Source organism: Mauremys reevesii, unplaced genomic scaffold (genome assembly GCF_016161935.1).
Source record: "Mauremys reevesii isolate NIE-2019 unplaced genomic scaffold, ASM1616193v1 Contig9, whole genome shotgun sequence".
NCBI lineage: Eukaryota > Metazoa > Chordata > Testudines > Geoemydidae > Mauremys > Mauremys reevesii.
The window spans coordinates 123,464-136,388 of record NW_024100906.1 but is presented as its reverse complement, the minus strand read 5'-3'; the positions used below and the strand labels follow the sequence as shown (position 1 = coordinate 136,388).

The 12,925-nt window shown below is 50.9% G+C and overlaps 2 protein-coding genes across 2 annotated transcripts in view; one reads left to right on the top strand and one right to left on the bottom strand.

Moving 5' to 3' along the window:
• Window positions 1-79: 79 nt before the first annotated feature.
• LOC120395009 (NACHT, LRR and PYD domains-containing protein 1b allele 2-like) lies at window positions 80-3,528 on the top strand. The gene is made up of 5 exons (XM_039519180.1): window positions 80-316; window positions 821-946; window positions 1,300-1,441; window positions 1,939-1,980; window positions 2,994-3,528. The coding sequence occupies exons 1-5, from the start codon at window positions 80-82 to the stop codon at window positions 3,248-3,250; spliced, it is 804 nt and encodes a 267-aa protein (XP_039375114.1). The 3' UTR covers window positions 3,251-3,528.
• A 3,958-nt stretch (window positions 3,529-7,486) lies between these two features.
• Window positions 7,487-12,925, bottom strand: part of LOC120395008 (NACHT, LRR and PYD domains-containing protein 1-like) — a 53,462-nt gene continuing 48,023 nt past the window's right edge. The window contains exons 20-21 of the mRNA XM_039519179.1: window positions 10,286-10,327; window positions 7,487-7,935 (exon numbers count right to left, since the gene is read on the bottom strand). Coding sequence (XP_039375113.1) covers window positions 7,679-7,935; window positions 10,286-10,327 — 299 coding nt within the window. The 3' untranslated portion in view covers window positions 7,487-7,678. The remainder of the gene's footprint in view (window positions 7,936-10,285; window positions 10,328-12,925) is intronic.

Sequence of the window (12,925 nt, the reverse complement as noted above, 5' to 3'; positions counted from 1 at the left end):
CCACTCTGCTTACCTATCCACGCTTCACCTTTGTTTGCTGTATAATCCACCCACAGGGGGAGAGGTTGATGCCTCCCGGATGCGAATCGCCCATTTTGTTGATGGGGAGATGACCCTGGAGGAGCCAACGAGGGTGAGGCCGTTCCACGCCGTGCTGCAGAACCCCAGCTTCTCCCCTCTGGGCGTGCTCTGGAGGAAAATACAGTCAAAATGCCAGGCAAAAGTCCACTCCCTGGCACTGCTCTACCGGGCACTCAGGGCTGCGAACACAACCCTGCACCTCTACCTGATCCCCAACGACCGCTCCCTGAGACAGGTAACCGGGAACCGCCCGCACACACCCGGGGGGAGCCAGAGCCACCAGTCAACCTAGAGTGTGGGAAAGCAGATAGCAGGGCATGCAGGCACTGCCCACAGAGCAGCAGAGGAAATCCATTGTGCCAGGCGCTGCATAGACCCTAACCCAGACCTGGGCCTTCCTTGTGCCAGGCACTGCACTGACCCATCAAGGGAGACAGTCACTGCCCCAAGCAGTTAACAATCTAAATAGATCAATGGAGGATTATTCATCCCATTTCACAGATGGAAAACTGAGGCCCAGAGAGATTAGCCCAAGGCCACACAGGGAGTCTGTGGAAGAGCCAAGGGCTGAACCCGGCTCCCCTGGGTCCCAGCCCAGTGCCTTAACACAAGCCAACCTTTCCCTCGCGTTGGGGGCGGCTGTGCGGGAAGGCCAGGGGAAGCAGGACCCTGATGGCAGGAACCTGTACACAGGGCTCTGCCTGTATCCCCCAGCCATGGCTCTGCTTGTGCCCTACAGGCCGTTAGTGACCATGAGTCCAAATGCCCCTCGGTGCGTGTGCACAAGCCTTCCAGGACCAAGCCCTTGAAATTTGGCTCCTGTTGTGTGGTGTCCAGCTCATCCCAGCTTGAGGTGATACCTGAGGTGAGTGACAGGCTTAAAATCACCAGCCCCTCAAGTCCTTACTCTGTTCGGTCCCAATGTTGCCCTAGGGGGCGCTGTGCTGCAGGGAGCAGGGCAGGGGCTCAGTAGGGGGCACTGTCCCCTCACAGCCATTTTTTACCTCAGTACCTCACGGTGGCACTGGGGGGCACTGTGCTGTAGGGAGCAGGGAAAGGCTCAGTAGGGCGCTCTCCCCTCACAACCAATGCTGACCTGATGCCCCAGCATGGCGCGCCCTCACTGCGCTGCAGGAAATGAAGTGTAGGGGGGAGCTCGGGAGGGTTTGCTGGCTCAGGCAGGGTCATTCCTAATGGACCATCTTCCCTTCCCATCAGGAGCTGGAGTTCTGCTATCTGGGCCCCAAGCTGGAGCAGCCGTACCTGGAGATCTACACCCGGGACATGCAGGAGGGGCTGCAGCTCAGCCTGCTGGAAAAGATAGAAGGGGAACCGATCTGGAAGGCCTTGGTGAGACCAGGTAGGCTCAGCCCAGCAGGAGATGGGGACAGAAGTGTGTGAGGGGGATGGGGGGCAATGGGTGGAGAGATGGAATGGTGAATGGTCAGATGGAGGCATGAATGGGTGTGTCTGGGGGTGGATGGGTAAGTGCATGTGGGTGGGTGGATGGATGCACAGAGTGGTGAATATGGAGATGGAGGGCTGGATAGTTGTGGATGGAGATGGATAGACAGATGAATAGATGGACCAGCAGCCAGTGAAATACGATTAGTTAGATTAGCCAGATCAGCATATGAGGATCCGGAGATGTAGCTAGTTAAATAAACCAGCACCCTAGGGGCTAGCGATGGATGGATGCTTTGCTGCAACATGGTGGCAACAAAAACATTAACTACAATGTGACTTTAACCAATCAGCTTGAACAGTCCCCGCTGGGATGTTACCACCACCACCAGCAGCATTAATCAAAACCCTTTGGCTCCAGCCCCCTGACTCCCCTTCCCTTCTCTCTTCCAGAAGACGTGATGGTCTGTGTTTCATCTGCCCAAATGCAGACAGGTTAGTAGGGATTCACTGAGCCGCAAAACCTGCTCTCCAATCCCAGCACTTCTGGACACAAAATGCTTGTGAAAGCCCCTGTGACCCTTTGTGATCATTTGGTGTCCACGTTATTGATCCTCCCAGCATGTCGACTTGTCTTGAAATCTCTGGAGCCTGGGGACTCTCCACCTTGGAAAGTTGCGAGATTGTTCTGGATCATGAATAATGGATTTGTTTGTTTGCTTTGGCAGCTCTGAAAACCTGGCCAGGTGGGGGTGGAATTCATATCGGGTCGAATTAAATGTTTCATTTGACCTGAAATTGAAACGTTTTGATTTCAGCTCTTTTTAATAAAGCAAAGGAAATGCAGGGCTGGCTTCACAAACTAGGGGTGGGGCTCTAAGCCCTTATACCTAGTGTTACAGCACTCACCTGGGATGGGGAGACCTTGGTTAAAATCTGTGCTCTGGAGGAAGAATTTGAACCTAGGTCTCCAACATCCCAGTGGGGCACCCTAAGCACCAAGCTACCGTCTATTCTGAGGAAGCCTTTAGTCTCTGGTTGAAGCTGTTCCATTGTCTATAAAATACTTGAATAGTCATTGGACCAAAGAGAGACCACGAGAAAGACTCAATAACACAGTGTTTCGGGCACTCACCTGCAAGATCGATTCTAGCCCCTGTTCTCTGTCCTTCCCCACTCCAGAGGCAGCTGGAATTCAGCACTTCAGGGGTGATCCTTGTGCACTACTGTTACTAAATAGCTGCCATGTCCCACCCCAGAGACAGGTGCATTTCAGTGCTCAGTGAGCAATCCCTTTGTAGCACTGCTGCTGTGCTCCACCCCAGAGGTAGCTGCAATTCAGGGCTGGGGGAGCAATCCGTGGCAATGAGTGATGGGATGCTTGCATCAGAAGCCTGTAAATCTTGTACAAAGCTTGGAATCCATTAGGCCCTAGAGAAACGGAAGGTCTGACTGTTCCACGGCATGCTGAGAAATAGCAATTCTCTTCTCTCTCTCTCTCCCCTCAGGAGAACATTTCATCGACCAGCACCGAGAGCAGCTGATCCAGCGGGTGCGCCAAGTGGACGGCGTGCTGGATAAACTGTACAGCACCGTGCTGGACGACGAGCAGTACCAGAGCATCCGAGCCGAGAGAACGGACCCGGAGAAAATGCGGAAGCTCTTCGACCTGCTCCCGAGTTGGAACCGGGCCTGCAAGGACCAGCTCTACCAGGTGCTGGAGGCCAAGCAGAAATTCCTCATCCGAGAGCTTAAGGGGCCGTAAGACTGGCTGCCCTGGCTCACACCAGGGGCCCATCTAGCTCAGTGTCCTGTCTGTGACAGGGGCCAGTACCAGCTACTTCAAAGGAAGGTGCAAGACCCTCCTCCTTGACAATTCTGCACTAATCTGCCCATGGTGGGTGAAACCCAGTGTCCCCAACTGGGAAATCCATTCTGCTTCCTTAAAACCTTTCCTGGCTGTGACACTTTGTACCTCAAAAGCAGCACCCTGGAACCCCTGTATTCACCACAGTCATGGAATTATTATACGTTTTGTACAGAGAATGCCTTGTGAGGTATCATTTTAAAAGTCTTGTTCTGCTGAACATTAATAGCCTGTTGGATTGTGTGTGCTATCATTGTATGGGAAATTATGAAGTACTGCTGAATGTGTTACTGAAATGTGTGGTGAGGTTGGGCACACCCACAACCACCCTTTCACTTATAACGAAGGAGTAGCCATCCATAGCCAGATGGCCGATTAATGGCTCGTCAACATCCAACCCACTATTCCAGAGACTTCTCTGAGAAGGCAGGTATGTAATGGAGACTGCTTGGCCAATGGGGACTGCCTGAGCCCCACGTCACAGCACAGATCTCTCCATCAAGCTGGAAGAAAGTATAAACGTGGGGAAGTGACATCATCACATGGCCTCTCCCCCCTCCCCATCTCAAACCCCGGAAGCACATCTGGAAGAGAAGCCCTTTGAACTGAGGGAAGTTTGGTCCCAGGCTGGAAGGTGTTAGAGGGCTCTCCCTCAACCCTCCCACTTCCCTGGTTCTTGTCACAGACAGCAAGCAGCAAAAGACCAGAAGTCCAAAGCGCAGACAATGCGATGCTTAGTGGGGTTAGTTCCAAACAAGCGTATCCAGAGCTCTACACGCCGGCAGAGTCTGTTTCCCGCTGTTCCGTCCCCAGCCCTCACACCGCAGAGCGTTTACCCCGTGTCCCCCTTCCCGGCTCTGACACCGCAGAGCTTTGCCTGTGTCCCCATTCCTGTTCCCCAATTCCCACCTCCTCCTCCTTAGCAGGCCCAAACATACCTGCAATGCAGGCCCATAGTCCCACCCCTTACAACTTAGGGGCATGCTCCATTTTGAGTGTGGGGGTCTTCATCCCACCCCATGGGAGGGGTCAGGCGTGAGGCAGTGCCCCGGTCAGGGACAGACATTTCTTTGGTCTTTTAGTGTTTTATACCTCCCCCCTTTGCCCCTCCCGACTGGTTGCTTGACTTTGCCTTGAGATAGGGGTTGAGACAGTCTTCCAGTGTGCTCCCAGGTCACACTTTACCTGCACTTCTCGGTTCCCACTGTACTAACAAATCCAGCTGACTAGGCGGAATCAACACCCCGGTGTCTTTTCCCCTTGTTTACACATTTCAGTATAAACAAGGAGGAGTCCTTGCGGCACCTCAGAGACTAACACATTGATTTGGGCATAAGCTTTCGTGGGCTAGAACCCACTTCATCAGCTGCATGGAGTGGAAAATACAGTAGGCCGGTATAAATACACAGCACCTGAAAAGATGGGAGTCGCCTTCCCAAATGGGGGGGGTCAGTGCTAACGAGGCCAATTCAATTAAGGTGGATGTGGCCCATTCCCAACAGTTGAGAAGAAGGGGTGAATATCAACGAGGGAATATTAAATTTTTGTAGTGCTAACGAGGTCAATTCAATCAAGGTGGATGTTGGACTTTAGCCTTGCCAGTGTAGACTAGTCCTCTGCCTTAAAAGAGAGACAATTAACTTCTACCAGAGTTCTGATGATTTTTCACTTTTAACTCCTGCTTCTAAAACACACAGCTCTTGTTTGCGTTTCTTTCACCCCTTCTACAATATACACTGCACATGTCCTGGGGAAATGCACCTCCCTCCACAGTTCAACTCTGCAACATTATATTAGCCACATCAACTTTCACACAAGGTGCAATTGCCTCCCCCGTGCCCACAGAGTTCTCATGCACCCCCAAAGAGACAGTCTGATCCCCCAGAGCCACCCCAGGGTGCAGTGTCCCCCACACTTCTCCCCTTTCCTTTCTCTTTTTTTTCCTGTGCGCACACAAAAAAAGACCCAGAATGTCTCCCCCATCCCCCGGCCCCGGCTGCCTCCCACCACAGCCACGACTTCGGTCTTTATTTAAAAACATAGTAAACTTCATAAAGCACTGAGGTATCTTAAGGGTTAAATGCTAAATATCATCGCCACCAAGACTAGTTACCTGTGTCTGGTAAAAAGTATCTGTCAATTTTGCAACTTTGAATGAAAGATTCAAATGGATTTTTAGTGGCATTATTTAAAAACAAAACCAAACCCATTCATCTTAAACCTACAAACAGGACTTTACAAACCAGGAGTGTTGGTTTAGATCAGAGGTGAGCTCCCGGCCCCTCCCCTGCCAGACCCCCTCCTACGCAGCCTCACCTCACTGCACTGCCGGTGCTCTGGGGGGTGTAGCTGGCTCCGGCCGAGCCACACGCCTGCGAGCTCCCGCCGCTTTCAGCAGCATGGTGAGGGGGTGGGGAGCGGGGGAGTTGAATAAGGGGCAGGGGATCCTGGGGGGCAGTCAGGGGACAGGGAGCAGGGGCGGTTGGATGGGGCAGAGGTCGGGGGCGGTCCGGGGACAGGTGGGGTGTGGTTAGGTGTGGGAGTCCCGGGAGAACTGTCAGGGGGCAGGAGTGTGGATAGGGGCCGAGGCAGTCAGGGGACAGGGAGGAGATGGGGTCCTGGGGGGAGGCAGTTAGGGATGGGGGGTCCTGGGAGGGGGCTGTCAGGGGACGAGGAGCAGAAGGGTTTGGGGGTTCTGGGTGGGTGGTCGGGGATGGGGATCAGGGGGGTTGGATAGGCTTGGGAGTCCTGGGGTCCTGTTGGGGGGCAGGGGTGTGGATAGGGGTTGGGGCAGTCGGGGACAGGGAGCCGGGGGGGTTGGATAGGGAGTGGGGCCCCAGGAAGGGGCGGTTAGAGGCGGAGGTCCCAGGAGGGGGCGGTCAGGGGACAAGGAGCAGGGGGGTTGGATGGGTCGGGAGTTCTGAGGGGAGCAGTCAGGGGGCGGGAAGTGGGGGGGGGCACGTAGGATGCAGGGGCCAGGCTGTATGGGGAGGCACAGCCTTCCCTTCCCGGCCCCCCATACAGCTTTGCAATCCCGATGTGGCCCTCGGGTCAAAAATTTGCCCACCCCTGGTTTAGGTCCTTAAAATCTCACATAATTACACAAAAGGATTCACACACAAAACTTCTCTTTTGCCCAACACCCCTTCCACTGCTTTTATTATATTTTACACAACTGTACCCAGATTACACTCCATCTACATGGAGAAACTGAGGCACTCACCAAAAGTCAGAGCATCAGACCATGGCAGAGCCCCTTTCTCCTGAGTGCCAGCGAGTTTTTGTGCTATCACAACCCCACAGCAAGGAGCGAGCTGGACAAGCACTTCCCACACTACAGACTGGAGTCAGGTTCAGACTGCACTAGATCAACCTGTGGAACTCCTTGCCAGAGGATGTTGTGAAGGCCAAGACCATAACAGGGTTCAAAAAAGAACTAGATAAATTCATGGGGGATAGGTCCATCAATGGCTATTAGCCAGGATGGGCAGGGATGGTGTCCCTAGCTCCTGTTTGCCAGAAGCTGGGAATAAGCGACAGGGGCTGGATCATTTGATGATTCTCTGTTCTGTTCATTCCCTCTTGGTCACCTGGCATTGGCCACTGTTGGAAGACAGGATACTGGGCTAGATAGACCTTTGGTCTGACCCAGTATGGCCGTTCTTATATAGATAAAGTGCCTACCTGCCATGTTAGGCACCCAAATCCCAGGATCAGGCCCCTCTGGGATTCACAATCCCCCACTAGGCCCCTAAAAGTTTCTTTATGAATCTAGCCCCTCCTGTCTCTTTCTGTTCCTCTGTCTTGTCTATTTCCCTCGTGGCCACATTCTCCTGGGTGGGCCGGGCTCATCAGCTGGACTACATCTTCCAAGATGCTCCATGGCTAAGGACCCCAGATGCACAGCTCCCGAAAGGGGAGACCACAGCGCATCATGGGAGATGTAGAACCACCAGGCACTCTCCGCCTCTGGGAGCATGAGGCTCCCAAACTACAACTCCCATGAGGCACAGAGGCAGCATTTCTGAATCAAAATGTTTCCATTTTCCATTGAAAAAAATCAAAAATATTCCAGAGATAATTTTGACCTAAATGTTTTTCCCCCTTTTCATTTCATTGAAAATCTACGGGGAGAAATCAGACGAGCTACGCCAAAGAGCTCCCAGTCCGCCATCTGCTGGTTAGCATTAAACCAGAGTCATCTAGTAGGTTTTATTTTGTATCATTGTCCATCAGCTGTCAACTGTCCAGGAAACTCTTTGGAATCAGGAGACGCAGGAATAGCTTCCAGGATGGCTGGTAGCAATGGCTTCTGGGTACTCCCCACTATTTCCCCTCTAGCTCATCAACGAGGTGTCGATGTGTGGCCTTCAGCTCCTGATATAACTGGTTCTTGCATGCCGTGTCCCAGCTCGGCACTAGTTCATACAGCTTCCGCATCTTCTCTGGGTTGGTGCTCCCAGATCTCACCCACTGATATTGCTCTCCACTTAGAACAGAGCCATGCAATTTATCCAGGATGCAATCCACTGCCGTCACCCGCTGGATCAGCTGTTCTCTGTACCGGTCAACAAAACAGTCCTCTGGGGAGGGTAGAGAAAGAGACACACCCAAAAGTTGTGAATCGATTATCATCATTGTGGTGAGGGATAGCTCAGTGGTTTGAGGATTGGCTTACTTAAACCCAGGGTTGTGAGTTCAATCCTTGAGGGGGGCTATTTGGGGATTGGTCCCCCTTTGAGCAGGGGTTTGGACTAGATGATCTCTTGAGGTCCCTTCCAACCCTAATATTCTAGGATATCTGACATGCCTCTAGTAATTTTCAGCATGACAGATCTCCATGCCATTACAGACTGTATTGACATGGATTACAGCTCTGGGGTGGGGCACAGCAGCTGATTCGCAGCCACATAGCAACGCTGCACAGGGATCACTCACTAAGCACTGAAACACAGCGGTTTCTGGTGTGGGACACAGCACCTGTTTAGCCTCTTCCCCGCGCACATACACAGTTTAGGACAGGAAGTGAAGGCTAATCTGGTTACATTTTATAACAGAATGAATTTAGTTTATCATAATTTATTATTTGGCATGGAACCCTTCTGCCTGTCTGAGTTGGCAGCAACAAGGGCCGGGTTCAGTATCCAGGGGTTCCGTTTCAATAACACAATGCAAAACCGTCTTGAGCCCCAACCCACTGACCTGGGACAATTACATACCACCCCCTGGGTGCGTATAAGAGGCAATACTTCCCCTCTCGCAAGCACGGAGTCTGAGGGTAGCAAAATCCTTTTAATAAAAGAGGGAAACAATGTGGCATTACATTGGGGAAACACCACAAACAGGATTCATAACACAAACCATGAGCAAAAGACCCACCCCCAAGCTAGTTTGGCAGTGTCCTTTTCCCCTCAGGGTCTTAAGTCCAACCACCCAAAAGATCACCCCAAAGTCCCAAAAGTCCAACACCCCAAGAGTCTCTTGAGTCCAGCAGCCCAAAAATCCCCCCAAAAGTCCAACAACCCAAAAGTCTCTGTCCCTGGTCAGTGCAGCCCCAAAGTTCAAGTTTATCTGCAGAGTTTATCTACACGCCCCCCCCAGGTGGAAATGGGGGGGGAGAAAGGGGCTCACGGGGTGTTAAGGGGCACATTATGTGGTCCAATGCTGACTGTCCCGCCTCTCCATGGGGGTCTGCTGCACCATGAGCCATTCCACTCCACCAGCTGTCCTGTGAGCAGCTCTCGCCATCCCACAAACTGCTCCGCTCTGCACCACTTCACTCCACTTGCCGTCCCATGGGCAGCTCCAACTGTCCCATAAACTGCTCTACCAGCCACTTAGCAATATATCTTCAGGCTGCCCCACTAGTTACACAGCACTCAGCTCTTAGTAATTTTAGCTCTTTAGCAATTTCAGCTCTTAGTAATTTCTGCTTGTAGTAGGGGAGCCCCAGTGCTGGTGCACCATTGGCCCAAAGTGAATTCAGTTCCACAGCCTGTAACTAGACTCTTAATGGGATCAAAATTAGCTCAGCTACTCAACACTGGAGAGAGGAGGTGGTGCAATTGGTGTTTCAGGCCCTCAAAAGGGGCCCATACTATCAGGTACAAATACCTGTCCCCAGCCTCTCTCAATTCACTGGGTTTTGGAACCCATGTCCCTTGTCTAGCGACTGCTACTTAGTTGATAATGAGTCCCTCTGTCATAAAATAGTTCCACTGGCCTTGATTCACATAATCAGGGTAACAACACTTTATTGTTCCTGCCTCAATAATAGAAACTGGGTATCCCACAGCAGCCAAAGTGACTGTTTGGGGCTGCTGTCGGCTCATGCTAGGTGGGGTGGGTGTGCCTATGCAAACAAGACCAGCCCCTGAAGTTCTTTTCCACACTCGCCACAATTCACCACCAGATGTCAGGGTAGAGCTCACCCTGACTCTGCTTACAAGCATATGCAATCCTGGCAAGCCAAGCCACCAGTCTCTCCTTGGGCTACTTCCTACCATGACTCCTGCAATTGAAGTCTGGGCATCTTCGGAGTCTCCGGGCTGCTCCCGGTAACTGCAATCTCCCTGGGGCGTCCACAGGTAACTGGGCGCCTGTCTGGGTATCGGTGTCTCCTGCTCCCACGGTCTGGGATACCAGCTGTTCCTCAGCTGGAGCTGGTGAGTTTCATCCTTTCTCCTCAGCAGTCAGCCCAGACTGAGCCCAGCTGCTCCCTTTTATACTGCACCAGCAGTTGGAGCATGACCAGCAGAAGTGCGGGGGTGTGGCTTCTGCCACCAAGTGTGCTGGCTTAACCCCTTCATCTCCAGTGCGGGGCAAGTACACCCAATCACACACTGGCAAAAGTCTCTGGCTCAAGTGAACTGGGCACACATATACCTGCAGTGGAATGTACATGTGTGTGCAATTGCTTGAAGAAAAACTGACCTGTGTGTTGTTCTGCTGCTGGGTCTGCACGTTTAACATCCCCTGAAAGAAAAAAAAAGGTGGGGGTGAAACCAACCTTTTATTGTAATTTTCTGTTTATTCTGCTCCAGTGACGCTACACAGGGCCTGTTCAGATCTCATTGGCTAAGCCAGTCACATGACAGTGTGACGCTCCTGAAAGAAGGATACAACAGTTACTGACTTGTTCAGATTTCACTTCTTTGGCACCTGCCTCTGAAGCATCTGTTATTGACCACTGTTGATGACTGTACCGAACTTGACAGGCCCCTGGGCTCATCCAGCATGGTATTGCCTCTGTTCTTAGACAGACAGCTGCACTGTGTCCCTCCCCCGGCTCCCAGAATACCAAATAGTGGAAATGTAAAAACATGTGCACTGATCTGACCTCAAGTGAGTGCAAATTACCACAGGCACCCTGGGACTCAGCTGTGGGTGGTGAATCCTATGGGCCTATGGTGCCTGGGCACCAGGAATATTTCAGTGAAATGCTGTCCTCCAACAGAAAGTCCAAAAGGAAGCCCCATTGACACCAGATGAATGATCGTGGAACATTAAAGAGGACAAAAGACTTTTTTGATTGCTCCCCCCACCCCTGAAGAAGAGAGATGCGAGTGAATTCTGAGTTTGCATCTCGAAGCAGAAGGAAGGAAAGGGAAAAAACCCTAACAAGGAGGAACTGTATCTGTATGCTTCTTGGACTGCTGAAGGCAAGGTTTTCTAGGCATAAGCAAAAGATCCCCACTCTTTAGCCTGAGTTAGCCTAAGGGTACGTCCAGACTACCCGCCGTATCGGGTATTGGGGATCAATATATATCGATCCCCAAACGCACTCCCCGTCGACTCCGGAACTCCACCAGAGCGAGCAGCGATAGTGGAGTCGACGGGGGAGCTGCAGCCGTTGATCCCATGCCGTGAGGACGGGAGGTAAGTCGGAATAAGATATGTTGACTTCAGCTATGGTATTCCCGTAGCTGAAATTGCATATCTTACATTGACACCCCGCCCCCCAGAGTAGACCAGGCCTAAAGGACATATTGAGCTTGCTTATTACAGAAACTTCTATTACTTCTTGAAACTTAAGATGGTAATTCATGCGTGTGTGTGTATATGTTTGCCTGCTTAACCTTGTAAATAATTCTCTTGTTTCCTTTTTCATAACTCTTTAGATAGTTTATTATAGGATTAGCTACAAGAGTCATCTTTGGTGTGAGATCTATGGTGCAATTGACCAGGGTAAGTGGTCCTTTGGGACTGGGACTACAGTGAATATTACTGCGATTTATGTTGTGAGGGACTATCTATCACAAAGATAGGGCTTCCTAGGAGATCGGAGGACCCAAGGGGACTGTTTGTGACTCCATGGTTAGGTTGTATAGCGCCTGAGGAGTTTACATTTCATAACTGGTAGGTGAAATCTAAGGATAGAAGTCGCAGCCAATCTGGGGTTTGTGCCCTGTATCTTAACAGTCTGCCCTGAGATAGGTACTCATTGTCTTGATCCATTGCAGGAAAAGCTTGACAGACACGTCTCTGTACAAAAGCCCTTTTGTCACAGCTGATTGTGACCTCTGGTGTCCGATGGGCTCTTGTTTTTTAAATCTTTTTTCTTATTACTTTTTCAAGAAAATGACAAAGAAACCCAGCAGCAACAGTCACAAAACAGTCTCAACTTCTGCTGTCAGGAACAAAGGTGGATAATTAAATGCACCCTTTGATCTCTGGTGGTCCTGCATCCACTACCCCTGGTCATAGAATTGTAGAAGATTAGGGTTGGAAGAGACCTCAGGAGGTCATCTAGTCCAACCCCCTGCTCAAAGCAGGACCAACACCAACTGATGATTACCTTTACTACCACTCAGCACCAGAATAGGGTGTTTTCATAACAACATGTGAAATTGTGACATTCTGTACCTCAAAGTAGCAACCTGGATCCCCAATATTCAGCATGGTGATATAATTATGATGTTTTGTACAGAGGATGCCTTGTGAAGTATCATTTTAAAAGTCTTGATCTGTTGAACATTAATACCCTGCTGGATTGTATGTACTATAATTGGATGTGATGTTATGGAATATTGTTATGTGTGTTACTGAAATACATTCTGAGGTTGGGCACACCCACAACCCGCCTACCAGTTACCACAAAAGAGTAGTCATCAATAGCCAGACAACATTAATGACTCATCAACACACAATCCACTATACTAGAGACTTCTCAGCAGAGGCACGTACACCGTCACAGCAAAGATCTTTCCAGGAATCTGGCAGAAAATATAAAAGGGAGACAGTGACATCATCCTTTGGCTTCTCTTCCCTTCCCCTGCCCCCACATGTCAAGACAAAGGCTTTGAACTGGGGAAGTTTGGTCACAGGGTGAAAGGGCGTCCAGCCTGTGTATTGAGGACCTGTAACATCTGTCAGGGTGAGAAAAACGGTATGATTCAACTCTTGCTTAGACTAAGGCCATATCTACACTTGCACTTATGTCGGCAAAGCTTTTGTCACACAGGAGTATGAAAAAATACCCCCCTACGCGACGTAAGTGTGCATAGTGCTATGTCGGCAGGACATGCTCTCCTGGTAACACAGCTACCACTGCTTGTTGAGCTCTCTCCTGTT

Excerpts from the sequence above, each read along its gene's own strand:
- LOC120395009 (XM_039519180.1), top strand. The coding sequence starts at position 80 with ATGCGAATCGCCCATTTTGTTGATGGGGAGATGACCCTGGAGGAGCCA. Across the intron at positions 317-820 it reads ACGACCGCTCCCTGAGACAG|GCCGTTAGTGACCATGAGTC; the intron begins GTAACCGGGAAC and ends TGTGCCCTACAG. Across the intron at positions 1,442-1,938 it reads GAAGGCCTTGGTGAGACCAG|AAGACGTGATGGTCTGTGTT; the intron begins GTAGGCTCAGCC and ends TCTCTCTTCCAG.